This window comes from Rattus norvegicus, chromosome 5 (assembly GCF_036323735.1).
Source record: "Rattus norvegicus strain BN/NHsdMcwi chromosome 5, GRCr8, whole genome shotgun sequence".
Lineage (NCBI taxonomy): Eukaryota > Metazoa > Chordata > Mammalia > Rodentia > Muridae > Rattus > Rattus norvegicus.
This window is the reverse complement of record NC_086023.1, coordinates 29834413-29851350: the sequence shown is the minus strand read 5'-3', so window position 1 is coordinate 29851350 and position 16938 is coordinate 29834413. Positions and strand designations below refer to the sequence as shown.

General features: G+C 42.3%; 1 protein-coding gene across 3 annotated transcripts in view; it reads right to left on the bottom strand.

Moving 5' to 3' along the window:
• The window catches only part of Rad54b (RAD54 homolog B), a 72503-nt gene that overhangs the window by 50617 nt on the left and 4948 nt on the right, over positions 1 to 16938 (bottom strand). For all 3 annotated transcript variants that reach the window (NM_001191755.3, XM_039109806.2, XM_039109802.2), the window contains 1 exon segment: positions 13331 to 13442. In NM_001191755.3, the coding sequence (NP_001178684.2) occupies positions 13331 to 13442 (112 nt within the window).

Genomic DNA, 16938 nt, shown 5'->3' with positions numbered 1-16938 from the left:
TAGTACAGCCATAGACCATCTGGCCTCGACAGGCCTGGCTCAGCATAAACCATCTGGCCTCGATAAGGCCTGACTTAACAGTCCTGAGAAAAAAAGAGTTGGGGTCAGCTCGCCCCAGAGGCGGGGTGGCCTGGAGTTGGACTGAGCCCAAGCTAGGTCATGTGGCCAATGTAAACAAACCAGTGAAATTGCTTTGCTTTGTGTGACTGTTGCCAACCACCTATATAGTTTTCCCTATAAATCCCTTCCCCTAATTGGGCTCGGGGTTGACTCCTCTGTCTTCTGTGTGAGATACGTATTGTCCCCAGAGCTCTGGTTCCTCAAATACACCTCTTGTTCATTACATCAAGACCGGTTTCTTGTGAGTTCTTGGGGGTTGCCTCGTCTCGAGATTTAGGTGGGTCTCCCCCAACCCGGTGGTCTTTCAAGACCTCATGCAAAAATAAATAAATTAAAAAGCAGAGGTTAAATCTATTTCTGTAGGAGGTCTGTAAAAGTCTTTTTGCTCACAGGTAAGCAAGCACTAGGGGATTAAACAGAGTTGTCTTTGATCCCCAGAAGGCTGTGTCCAAAGGTGGTTAATAGCCTGGTGACCTTTGTGCTGAAACCATACCAGCCTGCCCCAGTCCCTTATCTTGAGTCTGTTTGTTTAAGTCAATCTATAAGGCTATCTTCCCCCAGACCCTTCCTTATCGTCAGGCTGTTTTCTCAGTCTGCAGAACCTATCTTTCAAGAAGATGTAGTCCACCTCTTACGTGGGAAGAGTTTCGCCGCAGTTAGGTCTTTAGCTTTGTTGTGCACACAGGACTGAGCTAATTATCACCAGGAATACTTTCTTCCAAGTTGTGCTGTGCATGTGTAGACCTAAAGCAAACTCTCAGGATTTGAACCCACACTGGCCAGTGAGACCTGTTGAACTGAGCTGCGTCTGCCTTCTTATCTTCTGCAGATCGACACTTTGATTCCATGGTGGTCAGAGAGATCTTTGAACATTATAATTTCATTTTTCCCACACTGGTCCTCACAAAAGCAGATTCAAAGTAAGTGAACATGTCTAAACTGACATAACTTGAGGGAAAGACAAGTTTTTTTGAAAGACCACTTGGAGAACATGTCTTACAAAGTTTTATTAGCAAGGATTCAACTATGAGAAACACAGCAAAACAAAGAAAAATGCACTCCACTTAGAAAACTGCATGTCACAAGTGTCCCTTAAATTTTAAATGCCTCCCACTCATCCAACTGATAGGAAAAGAATTGCTGCTTTAATTCTCAGGGCACCTGACACTGTAAAGAGAGATGGACCACAGTTCACTAGTCACACACACATTCACAGTCTGTGAGGAGACTACTCACAAAGGCCACACGGGGACTCAGTCAGCAACCAGTGATGGTGCAAGTCAGCCTCGCAGGATTAAGAGGACTATAGTGGCTTCTCTATGTTGTAGCTGGCAAGGAACTGAAACCTGGTACTTAGGAATAAGCAGAAACCATGCATGAAGCCTTCGAAGGTGTCTCTGCTGGGAAACACAGCACCAGAGGTGGGGGGAGGGAGGCTGTAGGAGCCCTTCTGGCTGCAGCTGGAGGCCGAGTGTACTATTGAGAGTTCAAACTAAACATCCAGGGCTGTGACTCAGTAGTAGAACAAGCGTCTGAAATTCAGGGAGCCCTGATGTTTAAACCCAGCTCAACTAAATATATAAAGTAATAATTAAATTTTAAAAAGGACAAAACAGCTAAACCAACATTTTTTTTAAAAAAAATTAAAAATATCAAAGAGGTTCATGAACATATGCTCAACATCATTAATCATTAGAGAAATGCAAATAAAAACCAGATGTTAACACTGTCTCAAAAGACAAATTATGTAGGCATAATTAATGTAAAGAACTAATCTACAATATGAGAACTAGTTAATAAAACTACTGAATTAGAGATATTTGTTGAATAAGTAGATTTTAGTTGCTTTTAGCATACGAATTAACTGAGATGATGTTAATTTGCTTCACTTACAGTAACATTTTACTATCTCTAAGTATCCTATGACATCACACGGCAAGGCTCAAATACACACAATTAAGTGTTTTAAAATGTTTTATTCTACTTCATTTTGTTTAACTGTACACACACACACACACACACACACACACACACACACACACACACACACACGGAAGTCAGAGGACAACTTGAGTCATTCTCTCCTTCCACCACAAGGGCCCAGGGGTCAAACAGCTTATCCAGCCCACTGAGCCACCTTACAGGCCCTAAAGTTTAAATATTTTTTAAATTGTGCCTTGAGCAGAGAGCCCACCTCAGTGGCAAAATGCTTCCTTAGCACGTACAAAGACCTAGGGATTGTTTCAAACACTGGGGTGCAGGGGGAGGGTATGACACGCATCTCTGAAAGCCATGTGAATTAAGAACTACTGATTAATACTTTCTGCCTTTCTCCATACAAGCCTCATCCAATCTAAGAAGTGGTAATGTTCTGTCTCTTGAATAGTTCTGCATACTCATAACTAGTAGCTTCAAGCATGCACAAGCTTCAGCATGAGCTGGAAGGGCAAACAGGAAAGGTCAATATCTGAATGGTCACAGCCCTTTTCTCAACTAGACTGATCCCAGAACGAAGTTTAATAAATATATTTGCTGGCATCCACAGCAAAACTTCCAACAGTCCCTACACATAGACTGTTTTAAAAGTGTCTTTATCCAGAGAACTAAAAGCAAATTAGTTAGGGGAGAATTATCTTCAATGGTATCTTTATAATAGATGTATTCCACTTCCCTTCTCACTAGAAAATAACTCTACACACTTCAAATATCATGAAAACTATTTACTTGCCAATCTAAATCTTAATTTTCTATGGTTTAACCTCCTTTGTTCTTAATTTTCTATGAGAAATAAATCATGAAGTAACATCAAAAATTCTAAGTTAGAAAACAACCTACATGTGCTTGTCCTGTACTATTTACCTGAGTGAACAGCACAGTGGGCGGAGTCATGAGCACCTGAGACAGGCTCTCCCTGCCGAGGGTATAAAGGCCAGCCCTGCGGAGGACGTGGAGGAGCAGAGACTCATTAGCCAAAGTGTTGGCTCCAAGTTCAGTGAAACAAAGAAAAACTTTTCTCAAAAGAATAAGGTGGAGGAGCTGGGGAGATGGCTCAGCAGTTGAGAGCACTGGCTGCTCTTCCAGAGGACCTGGATTCGATTCCTAGCACCCATATGATGGTTAACAGATGACTACAATCCCAGGTCCAAGGGATCTGATGCCGTCTCTAGCCTCTGTGGACACTGCACATAAGTGGTTCACAGATACATATGCACACACGCACGCACGCACACACGCACGCACGCACACACACACGCGCGCGCGCACACACACACACACACAAATTTTAAAAACAAAAGATTATCGGTCCCCAGCTCCGAAAAAAAGAACCAAAAAAAAAAAAAAAACCAAAAGATTAAAAGTATGGCAGAAAGGGCTGGAGGTGGTGATGATCCCAGTACTCAGGAGGCAAAGACAGGCAGATCTCTTCAAGTTCAAAGTCAATCTTGTCTACTCAGCAAGTTTCAGGCCAGCCAAGACTACAAAATGGGACCTTGTCTCAAAAACAAAAAATTAGGAAGGAAGGAAGGAAGGAAGGAAGGAAGGAAGGAAGGAAGGAAGGAAGGAAGGAAGGGAGGGAGGGAGGGAAGGAGGGAGGGAGGGAAGAAGAAAGGAAGGAAGGAAGGGAGGAAGGAAGGGAGGAAGGAAGGGAGGAAGGAAGCCTGCCTACAGGTAAGGCAATAAAATACAGCACATAACCGTGGACTAACAAGGAAAGGCTATTACCATTAACACTATCCTGATCCATTCAAACTGTCATAACAAAACACCACAAACTGGATAGCTTATGGACAACAAAATTATCTTCCTGCTATCCACACCTGAGACTAGAGACTTCGAGATTAAGGCACGGGAATACTGAGTCTGGAAAGGTTGTATACATGGCATGGGGTCCTACATCTTCAAATGGTAGAAGGGACAAGGGTACTCTACAAAGTCTATTTTAAACTGTGTTTAGATTTGCTTTACTTTTATTGTATGTGTGTGCGTATGTGTCTACACTATGTGCATGCCCAGTGCCTACAAAGGTCAGGAGAGAACATCAGATCCCCTGCAATCAGAGTCAGATAGATTTGAGGCACCATGTGGGTGTTAGAAATGGAACTCAGGTCCTTCTCTCTACACACCAGAACCTATTCCTACAAAGCAGAACCACATCCAGGAGGTGCTACGGTTTGTTTACAAAACACACAGTGAAGAGCTGAGGGTGACTAGGGCACCATGGCAGCAGCTTATCGTCAACAAGTTCTGAAAAAGTACACATACATGCAACTCACATAGAAAGTGTATTTCATGAATATTTATTTTAGTCTTGAATATTTAAGGTGGACTTAAATATTAAATCTTGCTATATGGCTCAGGCTGACCCCAAAACTTTCTTCAAACCTCCCAAATACTGGTATTACAAGAGTGTATGATACCACATCTGACTCAAATAATTGGAAAATATAAATAGTAAAAAACTTCAACTTAAAAATACAACAAAATCACCTTCTTAACTATTAAACTATCAAATATCAAAAAGCATAAGTATACACTTACACACAGCTGAACATCACCAGGCTGTGGTGGCCCATGCTTTTAATCCCAGACAGAGGCAAGTAGATCTGAGTTCGAGGCCAACCTGGTCTACAGGGTGAGTTTCAGGGAAGCCAGGTGTCAGGAGCCAAGCCTGCTTACACCCTCTGTCTCAGGGGTGTTTCAGGAATGTCAAGCCCACTTACACCCTCGGGGACACCTAACCAGTTGTCTGTTCTTCTCACTTTTACAGCTTCTGTCTCCAGCCTTCAGTTCTTATCAGTCTTACAGTTTAGGGATATAGGGAGGGTGGTGACCATAGTGAAATTGGTTCTGGGTCCTGGGTGACCTTCTAGCCCGCTTGTCTTTATAAGCCGCTGTTTTTTAATTAAAGTTTGAGAGCTTGATCAGAACACAGACTTGCTCTCCTTCCTTGCACCTCCTGTCCCCCATTCTTTCGCCCCCTCCCAGGTCTCCGCTGAACCCCCCCCCCTAGACTGAGGCAGCCAAGGATACGCAGAGACACTGTCTTGGGGAGGAAAAAGCACATACAGTTGAACATTCAAAAAACAGTACATACACTGCCCCAGCATTGCTAATGAGAGCATAGACCTGTATTAACCTTGGCAAAGGCCAGCTGACCAATACCTACCAGAATGAGGAGTGCACATTCCTTATGACCAGCATCCTACTCCAAGGGATTTTGTGTGTGTGTGTGTGTGTGTGTGTGTGTGTGTGTGTGTGTGTGTGAGTGTGTGTACTCATTTTAGCTTTGTGTATAATACCAAAAGATCCCATATAACCTAAAAATTCATTAATAGGACATTGACATGTTCATACAGTGGAATCAGTTTTTAAAAAGTGAATTAGCTAGACATGTTGGCATGCATCTACAATTCCAGCTGAGGCTGAGACAGAAGGATCCTGACTTTGAGACCAGGCTAGGCTACACAGTGAAGACAAGGCTATCCTTTGCTAGGGAGCAAAAACTGAAGAGCTGGGGAGACAGTGATGGGTGCTCTCCTGCTACTCTGGGCTCAGCCATCACCACTGGGTGAGGAGTGAGATAGTTTAAATGCACTAACAAAAAGAGTTCTAAGATAACGTCCATGAATAAATGTCTAGAAAAAGAGATATCTTCAAAATGAACCTTCTGCAAGGCAAATAACTGACTAGGACTTCAGTAACTTCAGAGTCTAATTACAATTTATTTTAGGCTTTTTTTGTTTGTTTGTTTTTTGTTTTGTTTGTCTGGTTGGTTTGCTTTTTGAGATAGGGTCTCTCTATATAGACCTGGCTGTCATGGAACTCACTGTGTAGGCCAGGATGGCCTCTAACTCACAGAGATCCACCTGCCTCTGCTCCTGAGTACTGAGATTAAAGGAGTTCACCACTATGCCCAGCTCCTTAAGCTATCTTTAACCCCCTGTGTGTAGGACCTAACATCTTGAGACTAACAGATAAAAACTTTTTAGTATGTATTAACTTCATAAAAGCCTACTTTTCACTAACCAAACGTTTTTACCAACCAACCATTTTCACTAACCAACAGACAGTACCTGAGGCCTATAGCTGAGATATCGCCACCTTGCTGTAACTACCTACTTAATGTTTCCAATATAGTTTTAAAGTGATTTTTCATTTATGACTTGCTTTGTTCTGTTACTATAAAAACTTCATGAAATTGGTTACTTTTTGGAACACAAAATCTGGGGTAACCTATGTTAGCATTCTGTCTAAGCTCCATCCCACAGTTACCTGGCACCAGTGCCTGACACTGTAAAGGGGGCTGCTTGCCCCCTCCTCACTCTCTTGTTCTCTTCCCCTCTTCCCCCTTTGTCCCTTCTCTCCCCATTCCCCTCCCCCTCTCTCTCCCTATGTTCATGGCTGGCTTCTACTTCTCTACTCCTCTTCTTCCTCTTTTCTCTTCCTCCTCCTCCTCTTTCTTCTCCTCCCCCTTTTCCTCCCTGCCTCCCTCCCTGCCTCCCTCCCTGCCTGCCTCCCCCCTCCTCTCTCTCTGCCTTTCTCTGCCCCTACTACCCTCTTGACTCTCTTCCCCATGCACTGAATAAACTCTATGCTATACTATACTGTCATGTGGCTGGTCCCTCATGGGGAAGGAATGCTTCGCAGAGGCACCCTCTTCCCCCACACCTCCATAGAACATAATCCCCCCTCTCTTTATGTTTATATAAACACATTAACCTAAATCTGTGTTCCCAAGCATAGTCACTCATATTTGGTTCCAGAATAAACTATCTATTATTCCCTTTGAGGTGAACATTACATTATTTCTGCATCAGCACTATTGTAGAAATGATACGTAAAACAAAAGCTGAGTGGTCAAAATGGCACAGCAGGTAAAGGTGCTTGCTGCCAAGCCTAATTGATATCTTGGGTTTTCTCCCCTGACCTGCACACATAAGTAAGCAAGTAAATATGTAAGTTCGAATTTTTAAAGTGCAGTGCAACTAGTTAACTGCTATTTCCAGAAAATATAGACTAAAATTTTTAATATCTGTGCTGGCTAGTTCTGTCACCGTGACACAAGCTAGAATGGTGGCACTCAACCTTCCTAAAACTGCAACCCTTTAGTACAGTTTCTCGTGTTGAGAGACACCAACACAAAAGTATTTCCAGTGCTACTTCATAGCTGTAATATTGTTACTATTATGAATCATAACATAAATATCTGCTTTCCAATGGCCTTTGGTGACCTGCAACCCACAGGTTGAGAACTGTTGAGCTACAATCATCTGGGGAAACCTCAACTGAGAAATTGCCCCATAAGATCCAAGCATAGGCAAGCCTATGGAACATGTTCTTGACTAATGACTATGTAGAAGGAAGGACCTGGCCCACTGTGGGCGGTGTTATACCTACGCATGTGGTCCTGGGTTCTATAAGAGTGCAGGCTGATCAAGACATAGACAGCAAGTCATTAAGCAGCATCCTCCATAGCCTCTGCATCACCTCCTGCCTCCAGGTTCCCACCTTGAGATCCTGTCCTGACCTCCCTGAGTAATAGAATTTGACCTGAGAGTTGTAAAATGAAATAAACACTTTCCTCCCCTAGTTGCTTTTGGTCATTGTGTTTTATCACAGCAATAGAAAAGCAACCAAGATAATAGTAAGAGAGGTTATGTGATGGTTTGTATATGCTCAGCCCAGGAAGTGGCAGGATTAGAAGGTGTGGTCCTGTTACAGTAGGACACATCACTGAGGGTGTGGGCTATAAATTTCTCATTCTAGCTGTCTGGACGCCAGTCTTCCATTAGCAGCCTTCAGATGAAGATGTAGAAATCTCAGCTCTGCCTGCATCATGTCTACCTAGATACTACCCTATTTCCACCTTGATGATGACGGACTGAAACTCTGAACCTGTAAGCCAGCCCATTTAAATATTGTCCTTTATAAGACTGGCCTTGGTCATGGTGACTGTTCCCAGCAGTAAAACCCTAACTAAGACAGGTTACCTCTAGGGAAAAGAAGTAGACATAAGGAAAGACTTTTTAATTATACCACATTCATGCACTATTTTAAAAATCCACAAGTGTTTATTGTGTTTTTCTCTTTAAGGTCTTTTCATTATCATCATTTATGTGTGAGCACACAAGCCACAGCGCATGTGCACAGAAACGACGGTTGTGCAGCACTGCTATTTGTCATACCACAACTTAGTTGTGCACTTTAAAATGGCTAAAATGGGAATGTTATGACTCTAATAAAGAATTGTTAATTAAATATCAAAAGCAATGGAAATCACATTAATTTTAGTGACCTCTTGCTGTACCTGAAGTGCTAGCCCCAATATTATGCAATACCAACAGATCAGACACAGGCTCGTCCCACTCAGCAAGCCTCCCCGCTGTTTTAAATGGAAGTTTTCATTTGGTAAGACTGTGTCACTAACAGTCTGTCTATAGCAGAGAGCCACCCAAAAGATTTAGCAGTAAATGTATACATTTATTAATATTATTCAAAAATTAAATAAAAATTCTAACATCTGAGAGTTCATAAATCTTGAGGGCATGTCTAACAATTTCTAGGGACCTAATACTCATCGGCCGACAAACAGAAGCATTAAGTCTAGTGGGACTTGCCATGATCAAATCCTTCACGAACAGCAAGGAGGAGAGGGCTGCAGGCTCATGGCTCAGAGGGCAGGTTTCGTGAGGAGGACGGTGGGATGGCAGCACACTGCTTGCTCATGTGGCACAGTAAAGAAAGGAGGATGTGGCATGCAGCGGCTCCTCCTCTCTGTTTGTGTGTAGTGCAGGCCCCGGCCCACAGGACTGTGCTGCTCACATTCCGGCTGGATGTTCCCTCCTTCCTGGAAACCCACTCAGACACACTCAGACACGTATCTCCTAGTAATTCTAAGTCCAGTGCAGCTGACAACGAAGACTAGCTGTAACGAGTGGAGGACAGCAGTTCATAATACTTGACTATATGTAAAGGCTGGGGAAAGTAGTGACAAGGAGCTACAATGCCAGTTATCATGATTGAAAAATAAGACAGGGGCTGGGGATTTAGCTCAGTGGTAGAGCGCTTACCTAGGAAGCGCAAGGCCCTGGGTTCGGTCCCCAGCTCCGGAAAAAAGAAAAAGAAAAAAAAAAAAAAAAAAAAGAAAAATTGCTTGTCTTATAGACACCAACCTGAGTTCAATCAATGTCTGAAATCCATGAAGAAAAAAACTAGGCGTGGTGGAATGTGTGTGAAATCCTAGTGCCAGAGAGGAGGAGACAGGCCTGACCCTGGGTTTGCAGGACAACTAGCCTAACCCTCTGGGCAAGCCTCAGATCAACGAGACTGTCGCCTTTTAAAACAAAAAAGAAGAAAAAAAGAGAAGTAAATAAATTCCTTTTTTAAATGTTTAAAGGCATGAAAATGTTACATTAATTTTTATCATTACATATTATAAATGTGTATTTCTTAATAACCCATAAATTCATATAATTAAAAGAATTTTTTTAAAATCTTCCCCTCTTTAATACCTCAATTCTTCTTATATTACTTTTTCTTTTCTTTTACTCACTTGTTTATTTCCACTTTATTTATTTATTACTTATTCATTTATTTTAGTGTATAAGTGAAGCTTGGAACTGAACTCAGGACCCTACATATGGTAGGCAGGTGAGCTATGTTCCCAATCCTTACAACTATCTCTTTACAAACAGAAAACAAAACTCTGTCCTAGCCCTCTTCCGGGCCTCATACCAAATGTCCTTTTTCCTGTCACATCTATCTTCCCTCCAGGCACCTAGTCACATTAACATATCCCTTACAATATGGCTCTTGCTAAAGCTTCTGATACTCTTAATAGCACCAAAGCACACAGGCCATCACAATCCAGTGCCCTCTTGCCTACTTAACTTCTCTAAGTACTCAGACGCCAAAGACTTGGTTATGAATGTCATCCACAAAAAACAACACATCTTTCCAAAACCCTTCATGAAAGTTAGCATCTGCCTTTGTATTAGTCAGGGTTCTCTAGAGGAACAGAACTTAAAGAATGAACGTGTGTGCGTGAGTGTGTGTGTGTGTGTGTGTGTGTGTGTGTGTGTATGTATAATATTTATTAGAATGACTTACAGGCGCCAGTCCAACTAATCCAACAATGGCTGCCTATGAACATAAAGCCCAAGAATCCAGTAGTAGCTCAGTTCACAAGACTGGATGTCTGAGGTGGTCTTCTACACTGGATTCCTGAAGAAATAGTCTCTAATGCCAGTGAAGGAATGGACTTCCTAGCAAGGCAAAGGCAAGCAGGAAAAGAACAAAAGCTTCCTTCTTCTCTTTTTTCATATCCTTGTATACAAAGCAGTTCACAGTGTCTTCCTGCCTCAAGATCTCGGTTAAAAGCATGTCTTCCTACTTCCTACTTTAAATTAAGCAAAATTCCCTCACAGGTATATAGATGGTCTTTGCTACTTTGTGGTTTCTTCTTCTTCCCTCCCTTTATTCCCCTCCCCTTTTCATTCCCCATCACTAGATAAGAAAGGAGAGAGGACAGAAAGATAGTGATCCCTGAATCTGATTTCTTTCCTTTTTGTTTTTTCTTTGACTATTAACAAACCGAAACCAACTTCCCTGAAGAACCAACCACCACTGACAATGACTCTTGGGACTCTCTAGCATGTATTACCCTCTGAAAATTTTCCAGAATTCCAAACATCTCACAATCACAGAAACTATCTGCAGCTAGCAAAGTCATGCATCTGCTAGAGCATGAGGCAAATCACAGTCAGGTGCTCTGGACAGTTTGAAGCAGCCCCACATCTCCACACCTCGGATTAAAACAAAAACAGAGTCTTCTATTTCTGTGATTCTAAAGCAAAAAAGATTCCTGAATTCTCACCGGCATAAGCAGGCCCTCTATTTGGGGGTTTTAGTTCCAGATGTAGTCAAGCTGATAACCAAGAATAGCCATCACAACCATAAACTAATATGAGTCCATCTAAACATGATTACATCTGCAAAGACTGAATTTGAAAAGAAAATCACATTCCCGGATATCAGGACTTAGAATCTGCTTTGTAGAGAACATACTCAACTCATATTTCCTTCCCCTCTTCCAGGATTTGGTTTTCACAGGCCCAGGCCAAAATGACTCAGACTATTAATATCAATAAAGAAAAGGAGCTGTGTTGGACAGCTTTATGTCAGCTTGTCACAAGCTAGTCATCTGAGAGGAGGGAACCTCAGGAGAAAATGCATCCATGATGGGGCTGTGGGCAAGCCTCTAGGACATTTTCTTAGTTAGCTATCAATGAGGGAGAGCCCAGTCCATTGTGGGTAGGGCTACCCCAGGACTGGTAGTCCTAGTTCTGAGCAAGTCAAGGGGAGCAAGCCAGTAGTCAGCACTCCTCCATGGCCTCTGCATCAGCTCCTGCTTCTAGGTTCCAGCCCTGTCCTGACTTTCTTCAATCATGAACAGTGATGGAAGTGTAAGCCAAATAAACCCTTTCCTCTCCAAATTGCTTTGTTATGGCATTTCATCACAACAATGATAACATTAACTAGGATATGGGATATTCAAAAATGGCCTTTTATCACACTCTCCATAGAGAAAACATTCTCTGAACCTTTGGAAGTCATTAGAAGTAAACTTACACCGTCATCCTCAAAGAACATCATCTGCAAATAGTGCTGTAAAGAGACAAGTACCCAGTGAAGCAGATGCAGTCAAGAGTACTTAAGAAACCACCTTATGGAACTCAGTGGGAGAGAATTTGCCTAACATGCATTAGACCATAGGTTCAACTCCTAGCGCACAGGGGATAGGAGGGAAGAAAACTATAAATGAGGCATAATATCATCAACTTCTGAATTTAGAACTTCTTTACATATGAGAAAATTTTCAAAACAAGAAGGCAATATGGGGACATGGAGACATATTTTAACTGACACATACAGGCTTACATCTCCCTCAGAATGAATTAGATCTAGAATTAAAGGAGCGTCAGAAGGCACAATCTGTATGTGCCACACATCCCTCATCCCCAGGCCTTTCCATATGACATTCTTCTGCAGCAACCCACCAGAGAACAAAGCATTTCTGGGAGTGACCCTGTCTCCAATTTGACCTCTCTGAGAAAGAGGCAGCAGAGAATCCAAAGGTTCTACAGGCTTCCCAGTCCAATGAATTCACTAAATCACCCAAGGGATTAAGGATTCAGTGAATTAACTTACATTTCAATTTATTTTAACTCTTAACTCCTCAAATTTAGTATTGAAGAGAATGACAAATTACATGTAGAACACAAATAAAGCACCAATCAGTAACAGATTATATTATATTTCATAGCAAAAACATCATTCTCAGATGAAGAGATCAGTACATGGTCCCCACAGAGAAAGAGAAAGCCCGGAACAAGAAAAAGGGAGTCTGGGAGCAGAGAAGGTGGGAAGGAGACTCCATCAGACACGCGGCAGCCACACTGACAAGCAGTGGGATGGATACCAGGAAAACAGAATGCCTTTTTCTACACAAGAGTGAATTCACAGAAAGGCTAAGTGATTGAGTACTTAGTATTCAGTAGCCCAGAGCTGAGGCCAGCTTCGGAACCTGTCCATTCAAAGAAACATGAAAACTCTATGCTTTTCTCAAAGCCAAATAAACTCTGTAAACCACCTCACTTATAAGTTGCCTGTACCTCCAGCAGATATAAAAGGAATCATAATTATCTGAACTTAATTCAACAATGGAGAGATGGAACATAGGTAAAATGCTTGATTTTCCTGAATTAATAATTCAAACCTGATTTGATCTTGACACAGAGATTTGCTAATTTCAAGTGTTTCTCTTCTAGCTTAGTAGTATCAACATGTTTATAATAGAATTTTAAATCCAACTAATTTGGTGCTTAAAAATTGTACCTGATTAACAGTTTTCCTAGTCTTAAACATACACCTACTACAAAACACAAGACTCCCACTGCCTGGTTTTACTGCTTATTTTGTGAGCGCTGCGGCTCCAGCCAAGGGCTTTGCCACCTCGGAGCTACAACCTTTAGTTAGATGGTTAAAGGCTCACCTTCTAGAGATAAAATCTGACAACAGACAGCCTGAAGCAAAATGTCCAGTGGTATTCCATCGACAATTATCACATTAACATTCATTCTTGAATAATCGTTTCTAAAGCACTCTGGTACAACTTTTAAGAATAAACGAAATATAATGAGTATCTTACCTGGAGAAAGCGGATCTACTCTAGCCCCGTCACCCATCTCCACAGGGCTTCCCTCAGTGAGCCAAGGATTGGAACTGCACACACCTGCATCCCCTTGTGACTGGTGGGCGCCCTAAAAACCCATACAGATGAATTAAACTTAAGTTCCCACCTTTATATAGTAGGCTCTAAATTAACTGAGCTGCCAGTTTCTACACATCTATATTGACAATAGGTACTTTTCTAGAGCCTAAGTTCTAGAGTTGGAAGGCAGCCTAAGACACATAGCAAGGCCATGGCCAACCTGAGCTACACAGCAATTCAAACGCAGCCTGAAGCATGCGACACACTGCCTTGAAAACTCAAGAGCACGTGCCTACCAGGCAAAAGGCCTGAGTTTAAACTTCAGTACTACCACAAATGAAGGCTGAAATAAATCAAATACTCCTTAGCTAACGAATGAAATGCATAAGACACAGTAAATGAATACAGGGAATATCATTAGCGCTGTGAGTGAAATAAGCACTCTCAAACATACTGTCTAGAGCCCAGAATCTACAGGATGTTGCCATCTTATTCTACGTAGCAAATGTGGTTCACAAGCTGCGTAATTCAGGAATTTCAGAGACATTCCTATATGATCCAAACAGATCCAATCTAACCAAATGGGATTCCAACTGCAGAAAACCAGAGGAAGGGCCGTTTCCAGCACTGGTGTGAAGTGGAAAAGGAAATCACAATGGCCCTCAGCAGCTGGATGTGCGCTGGTGCATCCTAGTAGGACACACTGAACAGGCCGGGGTAGGAAGATCAGGCAATCAGGTAAGCAAAGGATTCTTCCCTAAAACTCAAAAGCCAACCTACGCATTACCTTGATCTGAGCCCAGTTTCACATGAGTTGATTTATATGAAATATCACTAACAGGCAAGTCTGGAGAAAATCTACTAGCTGTGCCGGGTCTGGAAAACTTAAACAAATGGGAGGAGTAGTTATCATGTGAGGTTTTTTCATTTCTGAAGTCATGAAAATGTCTACAACTGACTGTGTGGTGCCTACACACTCTGTAAATCTATTGAAACACCGAGCCAGGCGGAGAGCCGCACACCTTTGATCTCAGTGCTCACGCGACAGAGGCAGGTGGGTCTCTGAGTTCAAGGCCAGCTTGGTCTACAGAGTGAAGTGAGTTACAGGACAGCCAGGACTACACAGAAAAAACTTGACTCAAAAATAAGAAAGAAAGGGAGAGGGGAGATAGTAAGGAAAAGGAGGAAGAAGGGAAAGAAGAAAAAGAAAAAGAAACAGGGGGAAAAAAACCACTCATATTCAGACAAATTAGCTGAGCAGTGGTGGTGCACACCATTAATCCCAGTATTTGTGAGACAGAGGCAGGAGGCCAGCCTGCTCTACAGATCAAGTTCCAGGACAGTTAGGGATACACAGAGAAACCCTGTCTTGAAAAACCAAAAGAAATTAAAAAAAAAAAAAATCTATTAAAACCAAGGAAAAACTGTAAAGATAGGGCTGCTGTGTAGCTGGCAGGAGAGCTTGCCTGGCATGAAGGAAATACTGGGTTTGAGCCCTAGAACCATATAAAATCTAAAACAGGCACAGTGGCACACACCTGTAATCCTACCTCTAAGGCAGGAGGACCAGACGTTCAAGGTCAACCTTGGCTACATGGCAAGTTCAAGGCCAGTGTGAGGTAGAAGAAACTGTCTGAAAAAAGGAAAGGGGGGGGGGGCAATAAGATGGTTCCGTAGCTAAAAGCACTTACTCCCAAGCCTTACAACCTGAGTTTGGTCCCCAAACCACAGAATGCAAGAAGAGAACCGACGACCTTTGACCTGCACAGGTGTACTGTAGCACAAGGGCGCACACAGCCATGCATACAATACACAAAATTACAATGAGAACAGTTTACAAGAACCAAATCCAGTACACAGTACAACATAGATGAGCTCTGAAAATATAAAACCACAAATGGCAAACAGCACACATGTTCTTCGTAGAACATGAAGGAGTGAAATTCATAGATAGTAACAGTCCTTACCAAGGGCTGAGCAGTATGTGTAAGGGTAGAGTGTTAGGCAGAGTTTAGTGCACAAACTTTCTGGTTGGGCTGCTGAGAAAGACTTGGCAACAATGTGGATGAGCATTATCAATGCCACTAAATTGCACGGTTAAAAAAAAATCCCTAAAATCTCAAAAGCCAGGTATCTTGTAACCTTAGTTCTCAAGGGGCAGAAACAGGAGGCTCAAAGCAACTTGAAAGACAACTGTCTGGGTAGGGGAGGGGTTGGGGGTGGGGGGAGATTAGGGACCGACCTGGGGCTGGGCTGGAAAGATGGTTCAGCAGTTAAGAGCACTGGCTGCTTTTCCAGAGGTCCTGAGTTCAATTCCCAACAACCACATGGTGGCTCACAACCATCTGTAATGGGATCTGATGCCTTCTTCTGGTGTCTGAAGACAGTAATAGTGTGCTCACATACATAAAATAAATAAAAATCTGAAGGAAAGAAAGACAGACAGGCAGGCAGACAGACAGACAGGCAGACAGACAACCGGGAATACAGGAGTTCTGGGCTACAGAGACTATGACTCAAAAAAAAAAAAAGGATACATTTTACCTTTTTAAAAAATGACTTAGGCTGGAGAGATGCCTCAGCAGTTAAGAGCACTAGCTTCTCTCCCATAGGACCCAGGTTCAATTCCCAGAGCCACACGGCAGCTCAGTATTGTCTGGAACTCCAATCTCAGAGGACTTGAAGCCCTCTTCTGCCCTCCATGGGCACCAACCATGCATGTGGTAGAGAGATATGCATGCAGATAAAACACCCATACACATAAAATACATACCAAACATGAACGAATAAAAAATGACAGGAGAGAAAGAATTCATATACTTCCCATGTTTCATATAGTACCTGTGCACCTAAGAACCTTCTTCTTGGGGTTGGGAATTTAGCTCAGTGGTAGAGCGCTTGCCTAGCAATCGCAAGACCCTGGGTTCAGTCCCCAGCTCCGAAAAAAAAAAAAAAAAAAAAAAAAAAAAACCCTTCTTCTTAGACCTAAACAAAAAGAATCCTTTAGGACTAGAGAGACAGCCAGGCAGCCGAGAACAGGAACTGCTTCTGCAGAGGACCTGGTTCAATGCCCAAAATCCACGTGGTTACTGATAACCATCTATAGGTCTAGCTCCAGGAAATCCAATGTCCTCTTTGGCCTTCTGTGAGGGTACTGCCTGAACGTGATGCACAGACATACATTCAGGGAAAAGACCAGCACGCACAAAATAAAAATACACAATCTTTCTTCTTATAAGAGCTTTATAAAGACACTTCTAGAAATCTTTTGTTTTGTTTTTGAGACAAAATGTTAAAACTTTCAAAGCCTTTTACTCCCAATCCTCCTGCCTCGGAACTGCTGAAATTAAATAATCACCCTGGCCCAGCATTTACTCTTTATAAATTAAACACCTAGAGCCTGAGTTTGTGGCTCCATCAAAATGACTAACCTACCATGTGCAAGCACCTGGGTTTACCCCACAGCAAAGAAAAACAATGATGGTATAAAAGTCTGAAATAATTGTGTAAATTATTTATGTACGTTTTTCTCTCTAAACCACTTT